This window comes from Rhinolophus hipposideros, assembly GCF_964194185.1.
Source record: "Rhinolophus hipposideros genome assembly, chromosome: 19".
Taxonomy (NCBI): domain Eukaryota; kingdom Metazoa; phylum Chordata; class Mammalia; order Chiroptera; family Rhinolophidae; genus Rhinolophus; species Rhinolophus hipposideros.
The window spans coordinates 222597-247589 of NC_138065.1; the positions used below are offsets into that span (position 1 = coordinate 222597).

At 47.1% G+C, this 24993-nt stretch overlaps 7 protein-coding genes across 7 annotated transcripts in view; 2 read left to right on the top strand and 5 right to left on the bottom strand.

Annotated features, from left to right (window-relative positions):
- Positions 1–174: 174 nt before the first annotated feature.
- LOC308510700 (histone H2A type 1) lies at positions 175–567 on the top strand (the record flags this gene model as incomplete). The annotated part of the gene is made up of 1 exon (XM_081080421.1): positions 175–567. One exon carries the CDS (start codon positions 175–177, stop codon positions 565–567), a length of 393 nt encoding a protein of 130 aa, XP_080936547.1.
- Positions 568–1556: 989 nt separating this feature from the next.
- Positions 1557–24993, bottom strand: part of LOC308510680 (histone H1.3-like) — a gene marked incomplete at both ends in the record, with an annotated part of 269863 nt that continues 246426 nt past the window's right edge. Inside the window, one exon of the mRNA XM_081080390.1 lies at positions 1557–1616. Coding sequence (XP_080936516.1) covers positions 1557–1616 — 60 coding nt within the window. The remainder of the gene's footprint in view (positions 1617–24993) is intronic.
- LOC308510692 (histone H3.1) lies at positions 5309–5719 on the bottom strand (the record flags this gene model as incomplete). Its single annotated transcript, XM_081080402.1, has 1 exon — positions 5309–5719. The coding sequence occupies one exon, from the start codon at positions 5717–5719 to the stop codon at positions 5309–5311; it is 411 nt and encodes a 136-aa protein (XP_080936528.1).
- LOC308510720 (histone H4) lies at positions 7602–7913 on the bottom strand (the record flags this gene model as incomplete). The annotated part of the gene is made up of 1 exon (XM_081080445.1): positions 7602–7913. The coding sequence occupies one exon, from the start codon at positions 7911–7913 to the stop codon at positions 7602–7604; it is 312 nt and encodes a 103-aa protein (XP_080936571.1).
- On the bottom strand, positions 13190–14910 carry LOC308510687 (histone H3.1-like; the record flags this gene model as incomplete). Its single annotated transcript, XM_081080397.1, has 1 exon — positions 13190–14910. Exon 1 carries the CDS (start codon positions 13781–13783, stop codon positions 13190–13192), a length of 594 nt encoding a protein of 197 aa, XP_080936523.1. The 5' UTR covers positions 13784–14910.
- Positions 14877–15540, bottom strand: LOC308510698 (histone H2A type 1; the record flags this gene model as incomplete). The annotated part of the gene is made up of 1 exon (XM_081080419.1): positions 14877–15540. Exon 1 carries the CDS (start codon positions 15267–15269, stop codon positions 14877–14879), a length of 393 nt encoding a protein of 130 aa, XP_080936545.1. The 5' UTR covers positions 15270–15540.
- LOC308510706 (histone H2B type 1-C/E/F/G/I) lies at positions 15477–19246 on the top strand. Its single transcript, XM_081080427.1, has 2 exons — positions 15477–15960; positions 18059–19246. The coding sequence occupies exon 1, from the start codon at positions 15572–15574 to the stop codon at positions 15950–15952; it is 381 nt and encodes a 126-aa protein (XP_080936553.1). The 5' UTR covers positions 15477–15571; the 3' UTR covers positions 15953–15960; positions 18059–19246.

The window sequence follows — 24993 nt, forward strand, 5'->3', positions numbered from 1 at the left end:
CGCCTGAACGTGGTCCAATCAGAATCGGTGTATTTCCAACCCAGGGCTCCATTGGCTTAAGCGAAACGGCCGTAATTTGGCGCGGATTTACGGTCTAGCCCCAGCACCACTATAAGAAGGGGCGCCCTGGGTAACTCGCGGCAGACACCAATTGGATCGCCAGCTCCTTGTGTCATGTCTGGACGCGGAAAACAAGGCGGCAAGGCGCGCGCCAAGGCCAAGACGCGCTCGTCGCGGGCCGGCCTGCAGTTCCCCGTGGGCCGCGTGCACCGGCTGCTCCGCAAGGGCAACTACGCCGAGCGGGTCGGGGCCGGCGCGCCCGTGTACCTGGCGGCCGTGCTGGAGTACCTGACGGCCGAGATCCTGGAGCTGGCGGGCAACGCGGCCCGCGACAACAAGAAGACGCGCATCATCCCGCGCCACCTGCAGCTGGCCATCCGCAACGACGAGGAGCTCAACAAGCTGCTGGGCAAGGTCACCATCGCGCAGGGCGGCGTCCTGCCCAACATCCAGGCCGTGCTGCTGCCCAAGAAGACCGAGAGCCACCACAAGGCCAAGGGCAAGTAGAAGTGACTTTACTTGCCGGCAGCTCCAGGAGATCCCGTCCAAACCAAAGGCTCTTTTCAGAGCCACCCACCTTTTCACTGAAAGCGCTCGTGGCCGTTGTTTGAAAGTGCCTCTTACTGCAGCTGGTCGGTAGATGTCAGTAGTTAAACATCGTAGAGGTGAAACTATCCATTTGTAAACTACAAGTTAAACAAGTTAACTTTGACACTAAAAATTGGTACTGAGATACTTTGTCACCGGTAATTAAGACGGTTTGTGCAGCCGGGGCACAATGTTAAAAGTGAAGCACTTAGCCACACACACCTCAGTGAGTGTTCCACAGAGAACGAGATAGAAACGAGATAAGAGTTTTCAGAACCTCTGAAGAGCTGGAACTCCAGTCCAGTTTCTTAACCTGTCAGCAGTGTGCACTGGAAATTTAGCTGGGCAAGCGGTTTCAGGAAGTAGCCATTTCAGACAGATTCAGCATCCGGGACCAGTCCTCAGCTTGCGTCTCTCCACGACATAAATCTTAGTTTTACTTCAGCTTACTTATGTAAATCTTTACTGGGTCAAGAGCAGTGAGAACTTTGTGGCAAAAAAAAAATGAAATTTGGTGGCACAAAAATGTACGAAATTAGAGTTCCTACCCACCATCCGAAAAGTGACAAATCAGAATGTAGCGCGGGGTTTTTAAATGTTTCTTTGTATTTAATTAACGTTCAAATTTAAGAAAATGATAAAGTATATAATTTTTAGTTTGGGGTATGTTTGGACAATTTTCACAGAAGGGGCTGGCACAACCAATGTATGGCTATAGCCCTGCCTTTTACACTACATACCAAGAGTACCTAAAAGCGAACAGAACTAGTACGGTACTGAGCTTGCGTGGTGAATGGGAAGGTCAATCCCGGTCTGCTGCAGTCTCTCGTGCACAGCTGTTTCCAGAGATCTCTGGGTGGCTCTGAAAAGAGCCTTTGGGTTTTGTAGCCTTTTTAAAGACCAGCTTCCTACTTCTTTTTCGGAGCTGCCTTCTTGGCCTTGGTAGCCTTGGGCTTTGCCGACTTGGGCTTGGCGGCTTTGGGTTTGGCCGCTTTCGGCTTAACAGCCTTAGGCTTGGCAGGGCTCTTGGCGGCCTTCTTCGGCTTGGCAGCAGCCTTGGCCTTCTTGGGGCTCTTGGCCACCTTTTTGACGCTGGCGGTAGCAGGCTTCTTTACTTTTTTGGGAGTCTTCTTCACGGCTTTCTTTGTCCCCGCGGCCTTCTTGGGCTTTTTAGGAGTGGACCCTGCGGGTTTCCTGGGCTTGGCGGCGCCCGCCCTCTTGGGTTTGGGCTTGGCCTCCCCGGAGGCCGCCTTCTTGTTGAGCTTGAAGGAGCCCGAGGCGCCGGTGCCCTTGGTCTGCACCAGGGTGCCCTTGCTCACCAGGGTCTTGAGACCCAGCTTGATGCGGCTGTTGTTCTTGTCCACGTCGTAGCCGGCGGCCGCCAGCGCCTTCTTGAGCGCGGCCAGCGACACGCCGCTGCGCTCCTTGGACGCGGCCACGGCCTTGGTGATGAGCTCGGACACTGGAGGGCCCGACGCCTTGCGCTTGGCGGCCCCACCCGCCGCCTTCTTGGTTGCCTTCTTCTTGGCTGGGGCCTTCTCCACCGGCGCCGGGGCGGCCGTCTCAGCAGGAGCGGTTTCCGACATGGCGATGGGAGGAGCTAGCAGAGAAAGAGACCCAAAATCCAAAAAGCGAGTTCGCAGTACTGCCTGGCTCGAGCTCCGACTTATATAAGCCGGGGCTGCGCTGTGATTGGTGGGGCGTCGGATCCACCGCCCTCAGGCGGCCGCGTTTCGCGGTTGGACTCTCAAATTGTGTTTCTTACTCCCAAACATCTGCTTAAATTCCGAAAACAACCGTACAAAATCTGACGCTTTGAAGCTCCAAAGGTGGAAAAGAGCTTCCAGGTCCACATACTCGTCTGTGTTTTCATGAATCACGCGCAACTGATGAAAGATATTTTTTAAAAGTCCCTTCAGCTTTCCATAGAAATCCACGGGCTTAGGCCATCCTGCTACTTAGTTGCATCTTGTAACAAATGTCTACCAAGTATCAAGTCAACGCGAGTTAAAAACCTTTCTCTCTAAGTTTGGTCTTTGATTTTTGCAGGAGGAAAGACCCCAGGCTCCTTGGTTTGGGCATAAACTTTGTTTCTAACTGTAGCAAGTAACACACGCGCAGAGCGCCTGCTTGCCTACAGCCCCACACCAGCCACATAGACCTGACTTTAAAAACCGGTTCTGCTTCTTAGGTGTTTCAGTGCCCGTGTCTGTGGTTTGCATCTTGGAAATGTTCAATTGCCAGAGTGACTTCTACCTTGCAGCAGGAGGAATAACAATTGGTTTGTCTTCAGTTTCCAACGACCTGGATTCAAATTCAAACTTAAATTTGTATGTTTTTGATTGAGATGTGTTCTCTCTTTAGTTCCTAGGCAAATCTATTAAAATAAGGATGAAAAATGCTTAGCCCAGATACTGTGCCGGAAAACCTGAAACCTGTTAAAAATTATTCAAGGGCTTCCAGTAGCTCTCAAAAGCACAATCTATTTAGCTCCCATTGTCAGGTTTTCCTCCTTTTCCCAATGTCTTCCTTCAAACTCCTCAATCCCTGTCAACATTTAACAAATTACAGTCAGGAACACCCTCTTCGCTGAGCAGACAGGAGACATCAATTATTAAGTGATAATAGACCTACATTTTAGAAAAATAATTGGCTACTATGAAACGGGTGCACTGGGAATTTCCTGAATTCAGGAAAATACAGGAAAACATTAACATTCAAGGGAACTGAGGCAATGATCTTGAGGTTGGAATGGAAGATGAAGAAGTTTGCTATTTATTTGGAAGAAAAGTCGGGCAGGCGGGGGGATAGGATTTTGTGTCTGGCCTAAATGCTAAGTAAGGGAGATCACATGATTTTGATCTTTAATACAGTCAACGGTACCTGGTACCTCGTTGTTCCCTGTGAAACACTGGTGAAGCAGCCAACACACTTCTCTCTAGGACTTTCTGGAATTGAAACTATAGTCAACTATGACCAAACTGGACAGAGGCCTATTTTTGTATGGTCCTCAAGGTAAAGGTGGTTTTTAGATTTTTAAATTGTGTTAGAAAAATGATGTGACAGAGATCATACGTGGCCGGCAAAACCTACAATATTTACTACGTGGCACCTGTGCTGTGTTTTGAACACACCCACAGACACAGATTGTGGCACATTGCCTCAAGCTAGCCTCTTTCAGAACAGTGCAAATCAAGAACTAAAGAAAAGGAGATTTTAACAAGAAAGTGTTCTAACCAATCAATTCTCATTGTTTTAATCACAAAACATTGAGAAGATCCAGGGGGAGTCCCTCCATGCTTAAAGGTGCAGGAGAGGGAAGTGTAACAATAAGAGGTGATATACACTGAGCGTTTACAAAGTGCCAGGAACTAATCTCAGGAAGCTGTACAGATTTCCATTCATTCATCACATTTTACAGCTCTGTCAGCTAAGGCCTAGAGAAAAGATGGCTGACTTGCCAAAGGTTATACAGCTCCCTGTTGGCAGATGTTTGAAGGTAGACCTCCTGGTCATCCTGGGTCTATGATGGGAAGGTCCTCAAAGGGATGGGGAGAGAACAACCTTTGAAACTTGGAATAAGCAGCACCAAGTTGTCCCTACACCTGAGAGCCACTACAGGAGCTTCAGACTGATTTGTAGTTAGAGGCTTTTGGCCTCATCAGACTTTTCTGAATCAATTCTGAGACTTTTCAAAAAGCTTTCCAAGTAACCAATGGTTTAGATATAAGCATCTGGAAGGGCAAATCCAAAAACGCGAAAGGAAGGTTCAGATGGCTGATCTGACAGAGAACAATCAGGAGAAAAACTGCCCTCATAGAACTGCTACCTCCTGAAGTTAGGGTGTATACCCAAAAAGGCAAGCAGCAAAATGAGGCACTGACAGTCATGTAATACGAAGAGCACATGAATAAACTAAACACATGGAAATATGGGACACAGCCATGTTTGGTTAGAAAACTCAGAATTGTGAGTGTGGAAACAAGGAAGATTTAAAATGGCATGCTGGACTTCATCCCTAGTGTGATTCTCTATAGAAAAAAAAAAAAAAACACCCCATCTCAAATACATTTTAAACACTTCAAGTATTTCTAGATTCTCAGAATTATTGGGAACTCATTTTACATGGCAGATTACAGGTCATCGTCACCCATTCCCGAGTCACATGTGCAAAGCCCACAGCGTACACTTGCAAACAGTACATCGAAACAGCAAAGGTGCGCTCGCTTCTGCAGCACGTATACTAAAACTGGAAAACAGAAAAGCCATCAAGATTTTAACACTCATGGCAATACTTGTGTTACAAGAAATCAAGAGGTCTACTCCTTAAGTAATGGCGCTGGAATATTCTAGCTATTTAACTGATTTCCGTTTGCATAACCCAGTTAAGCTTTTGTAAGGTTTGGGCCACTTTTCCTTCAATCACTTCTTGCAGTCGAGGTTTGGAGGGACGGTTGTTAGGATTACAGGACAAGCAGAGGGCCGGTCTGGAGCGCATCCTCAAGTGGGCAGCAGTGGCGTGACTTAGTCACCAAGGACACCGCACTTCATATAGGGCTGCCGTGTACTTTTCAGAAGTAACAGCTCTTTTATCGTTGAGAATTGAGGGGGCTCTGAAAAGAGCCTTTGGGAGCAGGGGATGCTGACTGGGGCAGGAGACTTAGGCCCGCTCCCCGCGGATGCGGCGCGCGAGCTGGATGTCCTTGGGCATGATGGTGACGCGCTTGGCGTGGATGGCGCACAGGTTGGTGTCCTCGAACAGCCCCACCAGGTACGCCTCGCACGCCTCCTGCAGCGCCATCACGGCCGAGCTCTGGAAGCGCAGGTCCGTCTTGAAGTCCTGCGCGATCTCGCGCACCAGCCGCTGGAAGGGCAGCTTGCGGATCAGCAGCTCCGTGGACTTCTGGTAGCGCCGGATCTCGCGCAGCGCCACCGTGCCCGGCCGGTAGCGGTGGGGCTTCTTGACGCCGCCGGTGGCCGGCGCGCTCTTGCGGGCCGCCTTGGTGGCCAGCTGCTTGCGCGGGGCCTTCCCGCCCGTGGACTTGCGCGCCGTCTGCTTCGTGCGAGCCATGGGCAAGCAACGCCAATTCCCCAACACTAATGAGAAAGAAGCAGCCACCCCAGTATTTATAGGGACTCTCCCGCCGCGATTCGACGGTACCCTAAGCCCCTCCCACCCCTCCACCCCACACGGATTAGTTCTTGGTTCAATACTTTCAGGAAGCTTTTCCCCACCTCTCCTGGGGTCTTACTGACTGGAAAACCCACGAGGATGCACCAAAAATCCTTACGAAAATGTCCTGAAAGTTCCTTGCACTTTAAAAAATAAAACGTGTCGTGATTGAATTCTTTTTTTTAAAATTAGTTTCAGGTGTACAAGACAAGGTAATACTTAGACGTTGATCATTTATATCCCTCACACTGTGAACCCCCCTCCCCCCTCGTGATTGAATTCTTGACAAAAAGTTTCGTGAACTTGAAAGGGAACTGAGGCACTGAATGGAGGCCTTGAAGTGGCTTCTAATTCCAGCCTCTGTGCGCCGCGCCCGGCCTCTCAAACTGCAGCGTGCTTCACATTCGCTGAAAGACCTCGTTCAAACAAGGGTCGGCCAATTTCTTCTGTCAAAGGTCGTGATGGAGTTTAGGCAGAGTCGTAACTGCTCCGCCCGACAGTGCCGCGCGAATGAGTACAGCTTTCAGCGAGGCAAAACAGCCGACGTAGATTTGAATCACCTGAGATTTTGCCACTGTATTAGGTGATGGACATGGGGCCGGTCTGGAGCGCATCCTCAAGTGGGGGAGGAGGGTACCAAATGCACTTTTTTTGGCGTTACAAAATTGATGTTTCTAAGCGAATTTACAAAGACCACACTAACGTAACGCGAGGTAGCTGCCCTACCAAATGAAGGATTTTTAAAAAGTCTACAGGTCTTCGATTTCTTGGGTGGCCCTAAGACGGGACTTGGCGTAATGAAATGGCGGTTTGAAGAAAAACGCTCCGAAGCTGCAGGAGCGCGCTGCGCAGGCCACGCAGACCACGTCCCGGGTTGTCTAGGGGGGCGGGCAGGCGGAGGGCGCGGGAGGTGGCCGAGAGCCGCGTGGGAGCCCGGCGCGCCGGCCAGAGACCCTCTTGCACACGCCAAGTTCGGCCCTCGGGCTCGGGAGTTACAGGCCCGAGTTAGGACACCGGCTCCCGGATCTGGTAACTACACGGAGCGGTAACTTGCAAAGCGCTTGGCCGCGGGCTTAGGGAGGGGCCCGGCCTGAGAGATGAGAACCCAGTTCGTGCCATTTAACCCCAAAGACACCGGTTTTGGGGTGACCGTACTCAGCCGGTGCCTGCGGAGAGGGGGGACGGGGAGTGGCAAGTGTGTCAATCCTTCCTGGCATCGATCGCCGCCGGCAGATTAGGAATGAGCACCCAGCGTTTTGCGGGCAACGTGGGATTCCTGGGGACGGCCGGCAGAACCCTCGCAGTTATCTAGTTTGTTTATTGGACCAAACACGGCGTGACGAGCTCGGCGCCCTTCCAGGGCTTCCCGTCACTGCCGTCCGCCTACTAGGCGGCACCGCGGCCGGGAGTGAATCCTATCCCAGGAACAAAGGGCGGATGGGGACCCCGGCCCGAAAGTTAGGGTTAACCGCTTTACCTTCTCCATTGGTAAGCCGGAGCAGGCAGACGCTTCGGGTTTGCTAGATCCTGCCTGACCCCTCACAAGTCTCCCCTCACGCGCCTAAGGTTTAGCCACTCCTGCCGCTGCCCAGGATGGCTGACAAGTGCCTCCTTCCCGTCTACAGTTGTCACTAAAAGCACAGCACTGGGGTTAAGCTAAAAAACACGGTCACAGAAAGCAGTGAACTGAAAGCTGCGCACAGCACTTCCCTAGAGGCAGTGGGCGGCCCTGAAAAGGGCCTTTGGTTTTGCTGCAGAAAGCGAGCTTACGGGGTCGTTCTCAGCCCCCGAAGCCGTAGAGGGTGCGGCCCTGGCGCTTGAGCGCGTAGACCACGTCCATGGCCGTGACCGTCTTGCGCTTGGCGTGCTCCGTGTAGGTGACGGCGTCCCGGATCACGTTCTCCAGGAACACCTTCAGCACCCCGCGGGTCTCCTCGTAGATGAGCCCGGAGATGCGCTTGACGCCGCCGCGCCGGGCGAGGCGCCGGATGGCGGGCTTGGTGATGCCCTGGATGTTGTCGCGCAGGACCTTGCGGTGGCGCTTGGCGCCGCCCTTTCCGAGCCCCTTGCCGCCTTTGCCACGACCAGACATGCTTGCAAGGAGAAGAAACACTACTTAGGTATCCTTGCAAGCAGTCTTTTATATAGTGGTGCTGCGGACCTATTTGGGAACTCGTCCGGCCAGTTCCATCTGTTCTGGGAGTTCCCAGACCGGAAGCCCTCACACACATTTTCAGTAAAATGGAAAGGGCGGTGCTTAATTAAACTCCTTGGTTTAGAAAAGCGCCTAATTACCCAAACCCACAGCTAACACTGTACTAAACCATGAAAAGCTGAAAACTCTTTAAGATCAGGAACAAGACAAGGATTTCCACTTTCACCACTCATTCAACACAGTATTGGAAGTCCTAGTCATAGCAATGAAACCAAAAAAGAAATATAATACATCCGAATTGGAAAGAAAGTAAAACAGTCATTATTTGTTGATGACATACTATATAGAGAGAACCCTAAGGATTCCACCAAAAAATATCAGAACTGAGAAATGAATTCACTAAAGTAGCATGATACAAAATTAATATTCAGAAATGGGTTTCCTTTTTATACACCAATAACAAAGTATCAGAAAGAAATTAAGAAAGCAATCCCATTTACAATTGCATAAAAAAAAAAAATAAATTCCTAGGAATAAGTTGAGGAAAAAGAGGTGTAGTCAGAAAATTATGACATACTGAAGAAACTGAAGAAGATACAAATAAATGGAAACGTATACCTGCTCATGGGTAGGAAGCGTTAATATTGTTAAGATCTCTCACGCAACACTTGGTATACCCAGGTTTCTGATTTTGCCAATCTGTTTGGTGTTCTACAATTGTCTTAATTTGCATTTATCTGTTTTCAAGTGAAATTTTAAAATGTTTCGTGTAATTGCTAGCCATTCAACTGTCTCATTTTAAAAAACTGAGACCTTTCTTTCCTTCGAGATAGATGACAAACTACTACACTCAAGGCGTTTTTCTAATACAGAGCTGTCATTCCCATACACTCTCTTTCAGGCCACTTAGGAGAAAAAAGTTAAATGCACCTTCTACCAGTTTCCATCTCAGAAAGTGTTGCGTCCAGGGCAACATGGGCAGTGAGGGAACGAGAAGGGGCGGCGTTGGGTTAAGTTTTAAGAAAGAAACAAACAGAGATTTAATGCAGTTAAATCTCAGAAGACCAGGGGGTCTCACAGCCTGACAAGAGCCTGGAGCCCAGAATCAAGCCGACTGGTGGCTTTTATTGATTATCATACAAGGAAGTAGCATTGTCTTTTCCACGGTCTGTGAATCTCATACACCATACCAGAAAAATGATTCAAACCAATCACCCTTGCCTGTAAAGAGCTGAAACAGAAAGTCCCATGATGTCTTAACAATGGTGGTATGTGCCTCTTTAGGGACAGGTCTCTCATGCTGAAACTTAATTGTAGGGTTAGAGGAGAGAGCTGATATTATCGCTCTCATGACTTCTCTCAAAATCAGGTGAGAGAGGAAACCCAGAATCAGCAGTGGCTTATCCCAGGCAGCGGCAAGGGGAGGCAAGGCCCCTTCCCAGATCTTTCAAGGCAACTCATTGGGGGTCCGCACACTGTTCTGCCTGGCTTGAGTTGTTCCCTTGTGGGGAATCTTACTCGTCATTGGCTGCAAACCATCTTTTGGGGACCAGACAGAGAGACATGAGGTGTAAACATCATGATAAAACAAAGTCCCAGAAAGGCACAATCTCACAGATTTTCTTTCCTCAAGGAAAGACACAGGGGGGACAGTCGGGTAGGGTGTTGTGTGACAACAAGAAAGTACACTATTTCTAATCTTGTCCAGATAAGAAACCTATTATTCCCAGCAGAGATATGTAAACAACCATTTTTCACATTTCAGAACATCTTTCATGAGAACATCAGTGGAAAAGACTCAGCAGCACGTCCCATTGTAGTGAGTACCCCCTGAGCATCATTTAAAATGAATTCCTGGTGACTGTTTTTACTCTCCTGGTCAATATCCTCTCAGAGGACAGAAATTGAAAGCATTTGTTCTCATCTAATTGTTTCAACATCTTTCCTGCCTCCTAAACAGAGGGAGTTCCTGTGATCCACATTGTATCCAGATTTGGAAGACAAGTTTGGGAAATTTTACCTTGTGAGACAGAAACTAACAGAAATTTTCAGAGAAATAAGCTTGCCCATTAGCAGAAGTGCATCCTTAAAATGGTTGTTGTGTGTTACTGATCAAATGGGATTGTATCCTTAAACTCAACAAGAGTGACTACTTAATGTAATCTCATCAGATGATTTGGGTGTATTTTCCCAAATCTAGGAGAGGTACAACAAAGTAAGATTCGGAGCTGAAATTAAGTTCAATGAGTATTTCTGTGCACATAATTACATTCTCTGGGGCACTGTCCTAGACAGTTTCATATAACACCACAATTAAACTTTAAAGCAATCTCTTGAGGAAATAAAGTACCCGTTGCATAGTTAAGGAAAATGGCATCTAAAATAACCTGTGACCTACTTGATTGTCAGTCTATATTGGGAAAAAGTAGAGTCACTAAATAATGATTTGTAATGGTTATTTAACAAGTATATCTGACCATTGGAAATGGTATCTCTGGCAAGAGAAGGTTTCCAAACAGAAGGGAGGGAGGGCTATGAGAGAACAAGAAGGTTCAGCTCCAATGTCTAGCCCAACTCCCTATGCTGAAAATTCCTGTTTGTGAAATATCTGGGCCCTAGCTACATCTCCCAGTTCCAACATACCTCACAATTTTGTTTTATTAATCAAATTTGACAATAAATGTAAAAAAGCTTTATAAATAAAGTGAAGGACATATAAATATTGTTTGTTAGCCATTTGCTAGGAAATGTTAAAGAAAAAATTAATGGTATCCTGATTTGTAAATCAATGTCTGGTCACAGGGAAATTGATTTCTTGGGGTCTTACTCATTGCTAGGTGAACTGGAAAAATTTAAAAAGTGGGATTTCCCCCCCACCCAAGTTAATAGCTAGAGGTGACCATGGGAGGTGCATACCCAGAAAGCAACCTTACCTGAGCAGCTACTAGACTTCATGCTCTTTCTAAATCTTTAGCAGCACTAAATTGATCTCCAGCCTCTCTATGGGTAGCAGCAAAAGAAAATCCTGTTAATTACTCAGTAATGACTAAGGCCCATTCCCATCAGCGCATACTTCCCTGTGGAAAGCTGCAGAACTGTGGGATGTAGTCATCTCATGTACACTAGTGGAGTCAACAAAATGACTCCTAACTACTCTTTTTTCTATTGCATCAGGTATTAATTGTACTATAATTAACTACCCCAAAAGATAGCAGCTTAAAACAACAGATTTATTATATGGCAGTTTCTGTAGGCTGGGGACCAGAATGGATTAGCTGCATGGTTCTTGTTCAGGGTCTCTCAAGAAATAGAGTCAAGCTGTTTGCAAGGGCTGCAGTCAACTGGTGGCCTGATGGGGCTGGAGCCAGCTCACTTAGGTGCTGCTGGAAGCCCCTCACTGGCTGTGGGAGAGGCATCATGTTCTAATCATGCAGGTCTCAACACAGAGCTGTCAGTGTCCTCCCAACATGACAGCAGGGTCCCCCAGGGCAGTGAGCTGAGAGCAAGCAGGAAGTACTTACTGGCTAGGGCCTAGTCTCCAGGGTAGCGCCATCACTATGATTTACGCCATGGACCATATTCTCTTCACTACAAGCCTGTCTCTGAACCCAGTCCACACTCAAAGAAAGAGGAATTAGGCTCCACTTTTTGAAGGGAAGAGTATCAAAGGATTTTTGGACATTTCCTAAAATCTTTTCTATGCCCAGACAGGCTTCAAACAGAACATGTCTGTATTCACTGACGCAGATGTCCTTTTTGAGGAGGTGAGAGACATTAGAGCAATCCAACTTCAGCTGCCTTTTCCCTTAAAAGAAAACAGTCCTTCCTGTCCCAACTTAAAAACAAAAAAACCCAACAACTAATTCACCTTTATTTTCCTACAGCCATTGGAGGCTTATCCCAATCGCCTCCTCCCCTCCTCAGGTTTGTGGAAAGATTTCTGCACTGACATCTGGCTTTGTCGCCCAATACTCAAGTACGTTTGGAAAAGACAAACATTTCTAGAGCTAGACAGGGAGTAACAATGCCCCGTGTAAACCCCGGGAGCTATTGTCAGGTTCACATACAAAAAGACATGCAAGAATACTTTGGAAACTGTACAGCTTTATAAAATTGTTGCTGTCAGTATTATATCTACTCTACATACAAGTGGTGACTAAAAAGCATCTGGGATGGAATGCGCAGTGCAGGTGCGAAAGGCTCAGTGGCTACCTGAGGCAGAGTGGGAGCGGTCTTGGGCCTAAAAGACCAATTTAGCAACATTCATTCAACTAGAATGTAACACGTCTCGTGCCAGGCCTTCCTTGTCTGTTCTAGGGTTACAACAGCAAACGACACAATCTTTGGTCTTATGCCATGATATCCTACGTGGAGAGGAAAAGGGGCAATATTCATCAAACTTTTAAAACAGCTTCAGAGATGAACAGCCCTGGTGGTAGTATTTCATACATGTCATACGTGATCCCTGTTGTCATTCTGTAAGGGAGTGAGGCATAGGACCTCTGGTGGGCTAAGGGGTACTACTGCCCCAAATGGCCTCACTGTTTCCTACTTCAGGGAATAACCAAGTGTTGATGGCATGGTACCTGTGGACTGCTTCTGGTGCTTGTCTGCACTAGACCCCTAGAAGTTGGCAAAAACAAACCTGAGGGCCAATTTAGTAATTTTACAGTATTAGATCTAGGAGTGGTGTGAAGAAGGGTAACACTTCATTTATTACCTTGTAGGGTTACCGGATGCTGCCGCTAAACAATGAGAATCAATTCTCAAAGGGAAACGCTATCGAAACCCTAGACTTCCTAACATGTAGATAAATCAGCACTAACCACAACTCTGATGCCAGATTAACATGCGGAGTTGGAGGTGCTCTGAATGCCACATGACCAGGTGACTACAACTCCTTTCCCGGGGCTTTGCTTTACGGCTGGGTTACTCAAGGGTGTGGCTTTAACTGCCGTTAAGCACCCCAGTTCCCTGAAGTAGGTACACAGTACGTGAGGGCTTAATCCACTTTACTACGATACTGCGTGAGAAAACGAGGTATCCGTGGTCTGAGCGGGAACCGGATTAACTCTTAGCCACTTTCCTCATGTCTGCCCTCCGGGTGCGTCTTTAGCGGCCAAGCCAGTAGTGCAACAGCCACTCTCGGTGAGGACGGAAGTGGCTCTGAAAAGAGCCTTTGGGGACAGGGGATGCTAACTGGGGAAGGCGGCTTACGCACGCTCCCCGCGGATGCGGCGCGCGAGCTGGATGTCCTTGGGCATGATGGTGACGCGCTTGGCGTGGATGGCGCACAGGTTGGTGTCCTCGAACAGCCCCACCAGGTACGCCTCGCACGCCTCCTGCAGCGCCATCACCGCCGAGCTCTGGAAGCGCAGGTCCGTCTTGAAGTCCTGCGCGATCTCGCGCACCAGCCGCTGGAAGGGCAGCTTGCGGATCAGCAGCTCCGTGGACTTCTGGTAGCGCCGGATCTCGCGCAGCGCCACCGTGCCCGGCCGGTAGCGGTGGGGCTTCTTGACGCCGCCGGTGGCCGGCGCGCTCTTGCGGGCCGCCTTGGTGGCCAGCTGCTTGCGCGGGGCCTTGCCGCCGGTGGACTTGCGCGCCGTCTGCTTCGTGCGAGCCATCGGTAACTCCGGAGACGAAGTAGCTAATGCTAACGGCAGGAACTTGCACCAGTTTATATAACGAGAGTCCCGCTCTGATTGGACCTGGCATCTGTCCATCACACCTAACAGGGACGGTATTGGAAGAGGCGCCCGCTTCTTTATCACGAGAACCACGGATGTGTTCAGACCTAAAATTAACATCTTCCTGCCACCGGTCCTGGAGCTACTGATGTTTTCAATCCTTTCTCCCGTTTTCGTTTCGTTTCTTTACAATGTTCTTTACCTTTTCCGGCAAAATTTAATAAATATTACAACGATGTACCTTTTTCGCTGACTAAAAATGTTAGTTTCGCACCTGAAACTAGCTTTTTTCTTTTTAATCTTTTTGAAAAGGCGCGCGCTGATTGGCCAACGTATTTTCTTAGCCTCATTCAACTTCAGGAAGGCTAATTTCACGTTAATTTCTTGATTTCTATATTTGAATTGAGATCTTTTAGAGATCTTCCAAACTTTTCGTAGATTTTCTAAATGCAGCAAGACGGTTAGTAATCGATTGTATTCGGAATAATTGAGGTAACTTCATAATTGACATAACTACATGAACACATTTCTCCACTCACTGTACCATCTCATTTAAGAGCACTCCATCCACTGTTTCACAATTTCCACTGCGGTGTGTGTGAAATGGGGCTAAGAAAAAATACTCTGACTTGCACCTGGTACAAGATTCCTGTGTGTGCCTTTTTCAAGCCCCGCTGACGTCCATGCTAAGCTGGGCCTACAGGACAGGGCTCCGGGGACATGTAGCATCTTTCTTTTCCAAGTGATTAGGGCCCAGCACAGGTGGACAGGGGCGAATTGCAGATGGCTCTTCCCAGTTAAGATGCAAAACAGGTGCTCTGGAGAGTTCAAAGGTGGTTTTGATCTGTAGGCTACTAGATTTGTATCTAAATAGTCACCTATGGGCAAGCATTGCTCTTCCCCAATCTCTTTCGCACGGCTTAATCCAGAAGACCGGCTGTACTTATAGTTTTAATTAAAAACGAAGTATCTATCCGTTTTAATAAGCCGATGGCAACTTGTTTGAATTGTTAACTTTCAAAAGTGGATGGGTTCCTTTTAGTTTTCTGGGGTGTTTAACTACTGACATCTACCGGCCCTGTGCGCTAAGTGTCACTTTCAATTATCAGCTTAAAGGAACACGCGAGCCCTTTTGGTGAAAATGTGGGTGGCTCTGAAAAGAGCCTTTGGTTCGGACTGGATCTACTGGAACTGCCACCGAGTAAGGTCACTTCTACTTGCCCTTGGCCTTGTGGTGGCTCTCGGTCTTCTTGGGCAGCAGCACGGCCTGGATGTTGGGCAGGACGCCGCCCTGCGCGATGGTGACCTTGCCCAGCAGCTTGTTGAGCTCCTCGTCGTTGCGGATGGCCAGCTGCAGGTGGCGCGGGATGATGCGCGTCTTCTTGTTGTCGCGGGCCGCGTTGCCCGCCAGCTCCAGGATCTCGGCCGTCAGGTACTCCAGCACGGCCGCCAGGTACACGGGCGCGCCGGCCCCGACCCGCTCGGCGTAGTTGCCCTTGCGGAGCAGCCGGTGCACGCGGCCCACGGGGAACTGCAGGCCGGCCCGCGACGAGCGCGTCTTGGCCTTGGCGCGCGCCTTGCCGCCTTGCTTTCCGCGTCCAGACATGACACAAGAAGCTGCCGATCCAATTGGTGTCTGCCGCGAGTTACCCAGGGCGCCCCTTCTTATAGTGGTGCTGGGGCTAGAACGTAAATCCGCGCCAAGTTACGGCCGTTTCGCTTAAGCCAATGGAGCCCTGGGTTGGAAATACACCGATTGTGATTGGACCACGTTCAGGCGTGACGTTTGCAGCGTTCACCGCCAATCAGACACGTCTTTACTCACTGCCTCCTTTAAGTAGCTGTGGACCGAGAAGGCGCTTGCAGTCTCCGCTGGTCTTTCCTGCTTTTTGCCTTACTTCCCTGACCATGCCCGAGCCGGCCAAGTCCGCGCCCGCCCCGAAGAAGGGTTCCAAGAAGGCGGTGACCAAGGCGCAGAAGAAGGACGGCAAGAAGCGCAAGCGCAGCCGCAAGGAGAGCTACTCGGTGTACGTGTACAAGGTGCTGAAGCAGGTGCACCCGGACACGGGCATCTCGTCCAAGGCCATGGGCATCATGAACTCGTTCGTCAACGACATCTTCGAGCGCATCGCGGGCGAGGCGTCGCGCCTGGCGCATTACAACAAGCGCTCGACCATCACGTCCCGGGAGATCCAGACGGCCGTGCGCCTGCTGCTGCCCGGGGAGCTGGCCAAGCACGCCGTGTCCGAGGGCACCAAGGCCGTCACCAAGTACACCAGCTCCAAGTAGACTCGCACGTAAGCGCCTTTGCACCAGACCTCAAAGGCTCTTTTCAGAGCCACTTATCCTTTCAAGAAAAGTTGTTGCACTTTTGTTGCGTTTCGCCCTTTGGGTGATGGCTTGAAAAGTAACATTTAACCTAAATTTGGCGTTTACCTGACACTTGTTAAGGCGACAGAAAATTTTGGGTTTTGCAAGAATTTCTGGTTTGAAAACTTTTAACATACCAACTTCCCCACGTCTTACTTTGCAGTATCTGGAAATCTAGAGTGCAGCAATTTGCCAAGGAAATAAAACCGGAAGCCATTTAGCTGATTTTTCTAACGGTTAGGATGACCCGGGTTTACCGAGTCTAGAAAAGGCGCTTAGCTCTACCGTAGCCTCGGACAGACCTGACGTTAAGATTATAGTGTAAACCTCCAAAGAAAAAAGTGAAAAACTTATTTCCAAAAAGGGCCTATTTTGTATTTGGATCTTCCGACCGAATTGAAAACTAAAGGAACGCGGGCGGGAAAGCCTGCCAGTTCTCCTGCCCCCTTCCTGTTGCAAACAGCGGTGGGGAGGAGGTGCCTTCGCTGAGGCATTCTGAGAGAAGGTGAGGTGGCTGCGAGGAGCCCTGGGGATGGGATTAATCAGAAGGAATTAATCAGAATGCAAGTCTCCACCTGGTACTTGCCAAACACCAGATGGAGGCACAAGGTGTAATGAAGCCCAATTGGATAAGGAATGGAAGGACGAGGTTCTGGCCACTGCTTGCTATGTGACCGTAGATATTTTTACCCGCTGAGTAATGATTTGTAGACTGAACTGTACTGTTGATACACACACCATGTACAATATGGCATGTCACAGTGCATTTCCCTGATGATCAGTGATGCTGAGCATCTTATGTCTCTTGGCCATCTCCATGTCTTTTTTGGAGAGATGTCTATTCAGGTCCTCAGCACATTTTAAAGTTGATTTGTTTGGGTTTTTCTTTTGTTTTAAGTGGTATGAATTCCTTATACTTTTGGATATTAACCCCTTATTGAATGGATCATTGGCAAATATCTTCTCCCATTCAGTAAGTTGCCTGTTTTGTTGACACTTCTCTTCAAAAGTGTCACAAGAAGTGTCTGGCACGTCTTATGCCTCAAACCTTCGCAATGTTAAAACGTCAAAAATAAAAACCTCTTAATTCAGCCAAAAGCAACACTGTCCCAAAAAACTGCAAAGATAACAAAAATCACATGGGACTACTGAATTGACGGCTAGGGGACTAACAATTAGTAACAACGTTTATAATTAACGTCACTATGTAGGCTTTTTCTGCACCCATAAATATGCCTTCCTTCTGATGGAATTGTTCCCCTTCCTCTTCTTATAAATACCCACTGTCTTTGTCTCCGAATCAAAACACTATTTGGGCTTATGTTTGAATCTGTTTCCTGAATAGTTATTCATATTGATCTCAAATAAATGCTTGTTGCCTCTCACTTTGGCCTTTTACTTTTAGGTTAACAGGGTCAAGGGAATTGGAGCCATTTTTGCCTTTGGTGTTGGAAAATGGAGTTAAACTAGTGTATTTATCGCTGATTTATATGGAGAGAGGAGCGATCCACAGGGTTTTCCTGAAGCAGGCTTAAAAGCAGCTCCTCTGTAATGACCTTTTCCTTGTCTCAGCCAGACTTTGAGGTTGGGAATCTCCCGCAGAGGATTTCTACCCTTTCTTGAGGATTTCCTACCTGCTCTGTGCAAGCAACAACTTTCCTTGGTCATCCTCAACCTCTTCTAGGCTCGAGGAAAACTCCCAACCCAGCTTCCCAGAAAAGAACGAATTTAAAGACTTTGTCCAATAAGACCTATCTTGTAAAAAGTCCGTTGCAAGGCAATTGCACAGGAATCCTGGTCTTTTACAGGGAGAGTTACAGGGTGGGGTGGGGTGGGGGTTGTTGTTCTTTGTTTGGGGTGTTTTGTGGGGTTTGTTTTGTTTTGCGCTTTATAATCTGTGTCCGCAGGGGGCGCATCGTCCTCGAAGCCTCCAACGTTTCCTCGCTTAAAAATGTGAAGTCCTGGAAGCAGCCCCAACCTGCAAGCTTTGAGCCTTCGTTCCCACCAGGCCATCTCTTATCACAGAGCCATTGAATCCCGGGAAACCACTAGAAGCAAAGCCGGGCTCTCCAGCACCGCGAAACGGAAGCGCTCGCTCCTAGACGCGTACCCAGAACAAAGCCCTGCTCCGGCCCGCAGAGGACGTTCCCGGAGACCCAGCCCGGTAACCGCGGACCTGTGGCTTTTCCAGTGAGCCCCGTGTGTGCGGGACAGGGACACACGCGGTGGGGCGGGGGAGACAGTCCGGCTGGGGGAGCCCCTGCGCACACACCCGTCGGTGAACGCAAAGCAGGGTACCGGCGCGCTCCTCCAACACCCCTAAGTTGCGCTCCACAGCCGCTGGCATCTTCCTCCAGCCGTGTCCTCCGAGCACATTCACTTCCCCGTAAACACCATGGGGTCCCCGTGACTTAGGTAAAACCTTCCCATAGCGCGTCTGCGAAAGTGGCAGGTTCCACCCCAGTAAAAGGGTTTTCAAGAAAGAAGACCCGATGACAAAGCAGGTTTAAGGGTCTCTCGTTTCTGCCGCAGGTGCCTCACCTGTAACAATGACAACGGTCCCCACCCCACAAGCAGTGTAATCCGTGAGGTGACAACACAAAACACGTGTCCTCTGAAACAGATGGGGTCGCAAACAACCTCACCTGTTGTCCAGCGAAGACAGAGGCGGGGCAGTAGGTCCGGAACCACAGGGAGGAAATGCGGGGTGGGCGGGAGGAGGCGCTTCCTGATGTGTGGAAGTCAGTGTTTTCCGGGAAGACTGGTGTAAAAAGTGTTGGCCCACGTGACAGGTGGGCCCACGACTTACTCCTAGAGGAGGAAAAGCAGGTGGGCTTATTTATACCTCTGGAATGGGCTAGGGCACTAAGGGAGGAAAAAGTATGTCACCAAAGGGTTTAAGACAATTAATTAACAGACAGGCCCCATGGTGTAATGGTTAGCACTCTGGACTCTGAATCCAGCAATCCGAGTTCAAATCTCGGTGGGACCTCGTTTTCTGAGCTCTTTCAAATTTAGTTCCCCAGCTCTTCCCCAAATTACTCACCTAGGAAATCTATTCCCTAGAAATTTGCATCCGCAGACACTGCGGGTGGAGCCCTGTCCTTTCCGTTAAGCTTCCATACAGTTTTTTTATATACTGTATTTTTATTGATTGAATGCATACTACTAGTATTAAATTTAAAAACAACTCAAACCAAAATAAAAGCACTTAAAATACAGAGACAAATAAAAATATGTTTTATATATATATAGCAAAAAATATATATATACACCTTTTAAGAAAGGAAAAACCTTATTAATTGTAATAATCAATATATACCGATAACAAAAGATAAATACAAATCATGTTTGACTTCTGCAATTATAAGAAGTACTCAAAGTGGCAAAGTGGTTACCATCAGCGTCCACACACTTCTGATGACGGTGAGCATAGATAACATATCTTAAAATGTATATACATTTTCTGGTATATAGTATATATATATATATATAATATATATACATATTACATATAAATTATATAATATATATATATATTTGTTTCAGAGTAGTATGATACAGTAATCAGCCATAACTTGTAAACATAAAAATTGGGATAAAATTCTGTGGCAGATAAATAGAAATGTCTTTGAAAGAGAAAAAGAATTCATGAACATTTTTCAACTGTTAAAGTATGCCAGATATATATATGTATACATATATATATTTAATTGAGGTATAATTGAAATATAACATTAATTTCAGGTATACAACATGATTCCATATTTGTATATACTGTGAAACGATCACCACAATAAATCTAATTAATATCACCAGCATACATAGTTAGAATTATTTTTTTCCTTGTGATAAGAACTTTTAAGATCTACTCTCAGAAACTTTCAAACATGTATGGAAAACAGTATTATTAACTTTACCATACTACACAGAACATCCCCATGACTTATTCATTTTATAACTGAAAGTTTTACCTTTTGACCCCTTCACCCATTTCTCAAACCTCTCACGCTACACCTCTGGCAATCACCAATCTGTTCTCTGTATCTATGAGCTCATTCTATTGTGGGGTTCTTCTGTTGTTTTTGTTTTTTTTAGAGTCCACATATAAGTGAGATCAGATGTTATTTGTCTTTCTCTATCTGACTTATTTCACCAAGTATATTTTACATTTTAATATCAAACATAGGAGAAAATCTAGATGATTTTCAGTCTGGCAACAACTTTTTAGATATAACACCGAAGGTACAATCCATGAAAAAACAATAATTAAAAAGCTGGACTGCATTAGAATTTAAATTTTCTGCTCTGTGAAAGATACTGTCAAGAGAATAAAAAAACAAGACAGACTGACAAAATATTGGCAAAAGACACACCTGATAAAGGACTGTTATCCAAAATATAATACAAAGAACTCTTAAAACTCAATAAGAAGAAAACAACCCAATTAAAAAATGGATCAAAGACCTTAACAGAAACCTCACCAAAGAGGACACAGTATACAAATGGCAAATAAGCATATGGAAAGATGCTCTACGTCACATGTCATTGGGGAAGTGCAAATTAAAACAAGATTCCACCACACAGCTATTAGAATGGCCCAAATCCAGAACGCTGACAACACCAAATGCCGGTGAGGATCTTTTTAGGTGTCCTTTAAAACCCATCACCAAATGCTGGTGAGGAGCTATTTAGGCATCCTTTAACACCTAGCCTTTCGGCCAATAACTGCACTCCCACAGAGGGCTGGCTTCCTAGACATGCGACCTGTGCATTTGCACAAGGCCGGACACTTGATTTAATGCTCTGCTGTTGCTGGTTTGAAATTTTCAATAATTTTTAAATGAAGGCCCTGCGTTTTCATTTTGCACTGGGCCCACAACTGCTCCCAAAGGCTACAGTCATCCAATTTCTCCATTCCTTACAGGGAGAAGCAAGAAGCTGAGAGCAATGCTTGACACTCCTTGCTTGACAAGGGAGGCCGTGCATATCACTAAGGAGGGGGACGGAGGGTGCATGTGTAGAGCCCTACAGTACTTTGAGGTCAAGCCCTAGAATATCAGGAGAAAAGGATCAGCTAAAACGTGAAAACTATTTCAAGGTTTGATGAATTATTTCTAGCCTTTTAATCTAAGGACTTTAAGTCGCATTTGCCTCCAGCCTCTTGTTAAGGTTTTTTGTTTTGTTTTGTTATGTTGTTTTACTAATCATCCTTTTTCCTCTCTTTTAAGATGTTATCATGTTACATAACTTCTCAAAATGTCACTGATGACACAGTCCAAACCATGCAGAAGGGAGGAACAGTTATCACAGCATTCAATTTATGCAACATACACATAAGTTGTCATCAGCGGGGACCAGGACTTGCCTTTGATAATTACGTCTTAGGGAACCCTGAAGCTTAAGGTCCTGCTGGGATTTGAATCTAGGATCTCCTGTTTACTACACAGGTGCTTTAACCAACTAAGCCACAGTGCCATGCCTTTGAGCTTATTAGTTACATATTATTTTGCAGACTTTCACACCACATTCTGTTGTTTTATTTCTGCAATTTCTTTGGGATTTAACAAGAAGGTGTGCCTGTGCCTCAGTCAGAACCAAAGAGGAACACCTCTGCTGTAGAATTAGAACAGCAAGTTGAGTTGAGACCATCTTCTTGGGCAGGCACCTGCCTCATTTCGAGAATCTTCCATCCGTCAGGACCAGCAGTAAGTCTCCTCATAAGCACTCGTTTCACTAGTTCACTGTTTGGTCTGTAGGATCCTTGTGCTGTCCTTTTCCACAGCGATGGCTTTATGTGTAGTAGGACCAAATGGTTATTGCCCATCTGGTGATACCAGAGTGAGGAAGACCCTCCACCAAACCTAGAGATCACACCCACCAGCAACATCTACTGCAATCACACTGGCGGGAAATACCAGTCACGAGACGTCCAGAGTGAAGAGGATTTTAGTCAACACTTAAACTTCACAGGTGGGGAAGGAGTTTTGTTACAGTGAAATACCCCTGCAGAAAAGGAAGCCCTGTCAGGGTTGGTTGGTAGAGACAGTGGAGAGGAGGCCGCTGCATCATCTAGGACCCAAAACAAAAGGCTGCACCTCTGCTTCTTATGCACACACAGCTCTCCCCCTTCTTCGCTTTTCTCTGCCATGAAACACACCTATGGTCTTGGTCTCTGGAAAATGAACAGATCAAGGGGGAGAAGTCAGCTCTTTGCAGAATGAGTGACACTGCTGTTGGAGTAAGTGTCAGCAGCAGAAGAATCTCCCACTATGCGTGGACAGTCCACTTTACGGAGTTCATTCTTTCTGTTTGGTTTTAGGTTCAGTTTGGTCTCGTCTGATGAAATGGTATCCACGTGTCTTGGTTGGTATTGTAAAACTCCAACAGTTCCAAAACACTGGCAATTGTGAAGGCAGAAGGCTCCTAAGGAAATAACTATACTGATGATTCTGGTGCGGACAGTCTCTAATTTTCAAAGAGTTTAACAGGGTGCAGGGACCAAAGAGTGGGTCACCCACATACTTCTGTATGACCACCCTGTACCACACTGCCAGAGCTGGCTCTCTGGGCACATGACCTGGGCAGCTGCACAGGGTCCTACACACAGACAAGCCTCTTCTTTGTTTAATGCTCTGCTGTAATCGTCTTAAAATCGTTAACAATTTTTGAACTAGAGACTCCACATTTTCATTGTGCACTGGACTCCACAAATTCTGTAACTGGTCCTCGCATTGTCTTCTATGTTCTAGTGTCAGGAAAAGGAAATAGTTCTTTCCCATAGTCTGTATTCTACCCCTTGTTCAAGATGTGTTTGGTGCAGAGAGACTGATTCTCAACCCCACTTTGGGCGGTTATACTGTAAAACTGAAGTGCAGGAAGAAACCAAGAAAGAAAAATTTTTAAATAGGTCGCAGTAGGAAGAAGTGATGGATGAACATTGTAAGAGATATTCATCCCCAGAAACCAAAGAGGAAAAGGAGAAGGTTAGGGATTGGCTGTTAATGTAACCTCCGCGTACACGAGACCATTAGACAAAAAGAAAGGGGAGACCAAGGAAATAAGCTTTGCCCACTTCCTGGGAGGTTAACTCACCCTCCTCAACCTCAGAGTCCGTTGATCACTCACCAGATAATAGAAATAAGGCAGAGCTGGATAAATTTATGAAGTGAGGAAGCTTATAGGTGACTTTTGGTGGCTCAGGTCCCAGAACCTCTTCCAAAACTTGCACAGAGTACATAAGTAATGAGAGGAACATAAGAGTACCTGTCAACCCAAAAACAGGGGAGATAAATGTTTTGATTAGCCTGTCCCAATACTTAAGGTTTTAGTTCAGTACCATGATCAATGAACCAAAATTATTTCGTTGCTGCTGACCCTCATTCTCCTTCTGCCTCCTTTGAGACTGTTTTTCCTCCTAGATTTGTCTTTTCCTTTGTGCCGTCCTGAACATTTTCAAAGAAGCTAATCAAGCTAAATTTTCACCCAAGCCGAGACATCCGGAATTCATTCCTGCCTCTCTGTACCTGTGGCAATGCAGATAAAAGCACAGAAAAGGAGCTGTTTCTGGGTCTCAGGGAATAACGGAGGGAAGATCAGCAGCAAAAAGTTCAAGCAGAATGAGAGGAGGAGGGCTCTGATCATGGACATTTCACCCAGGATGAAGTAGGCTGCCCAGGAAGAATGAGGAGAGAGAGTATGGTGAGGTCCTCGTCGGAGGAGCCCAGTCCCTGGTCTTCAGAGGCAGCACAGGAAAAGTGGGTGGGTGTCAACGGAAAGAGGCGGGGCTGAGTATCCAGCTTCCCACCAGTGAGTTTCCCCCTTTCAGACCAGCACCTTCCTTGGCTTGTGTTCAAGCATCTGACACATCTTCTGGCTGCAATCTGCGAAGAGCGCACTGACGAGGACATTGGCATGTCCAGGTAGTTCTAGTTCTACCCAGGAAGAGAGGATGAAAGACAAGCAGACCAGACTGGTGGCCAGGAAATTACGGTTAAGGATCATGGCCCCGCTGGGTTTCTTCATCCTAAAGCACCTGCGGAGAGGCATCGTCAAAGAGAGGGAAGCCGAAGGGTGGAGTTGCTTCAAACCCCCATATTTACTTCTCATTCTTCAAAAACAATTCCTAATGATCCCACCTTCCTAAAATTTTCTTAAATCTTCCATGCTAGCCCCAGTACCTCTATAATTTAACGCTGCATTCATTTAACAAATGCTGCGTGCCCACAATGTGTCATGCCTGAAGTTCTGTAATGTTGCCTCTGACTTCTCTACAGCCCCATTAGGATCCCCACCATTGCAGACTCCAGACTAACAGCCCCCTCCCCCCCCCAAATGACTTCTTCAGGGCCTTCCCCTGCTTATCCCTAACCTCCCTGAGGACATCTCATGTAATTCCTCGGGTGGCATCCAAGCCCTTCCTTAATCTCACCTCAGCCTAACTTTCTAACGTTTGTTCTGTCTACTCCCCTCCAGAAATTCAACCTCTTTGCCAAAAAGAGTCACCACACTGTTTTCCAAATCCTATATAAAGCAACATTTCCTGAGATAGGCTCCATTTAAACCTTCTGTCCCATTGCCCACTGAGTTTCATCCAAATGGCTCTCATTCATTCCATGAAAAAATGTATGTCTTGGGCACATTCTGTGTGCGCACACAGTGCCTGCACGGTTCAAAGTGCCTGAAATATTGGTTTACAAAAAGGTAGGCTACCAAATGGGGATGTCCCTGGAGTGACACAAGCCCTGCCAATGCTCATCCCATCTGCTAGCTCCTCCCTTTCCCCTCCCATCGGCCACTGTAACCTGTCCTTCAAAGTCCAAGCATGGGTTGGAAGCTGACCCAACAACACTTTCCAAACTGTGTGACATATGTGACAGTGATTGACGCCCTGTTTCATAGTCAACCACGCATCACCTCATGTACCTGGGGGGCCAAAGAAATGTACACATTTTAAGATA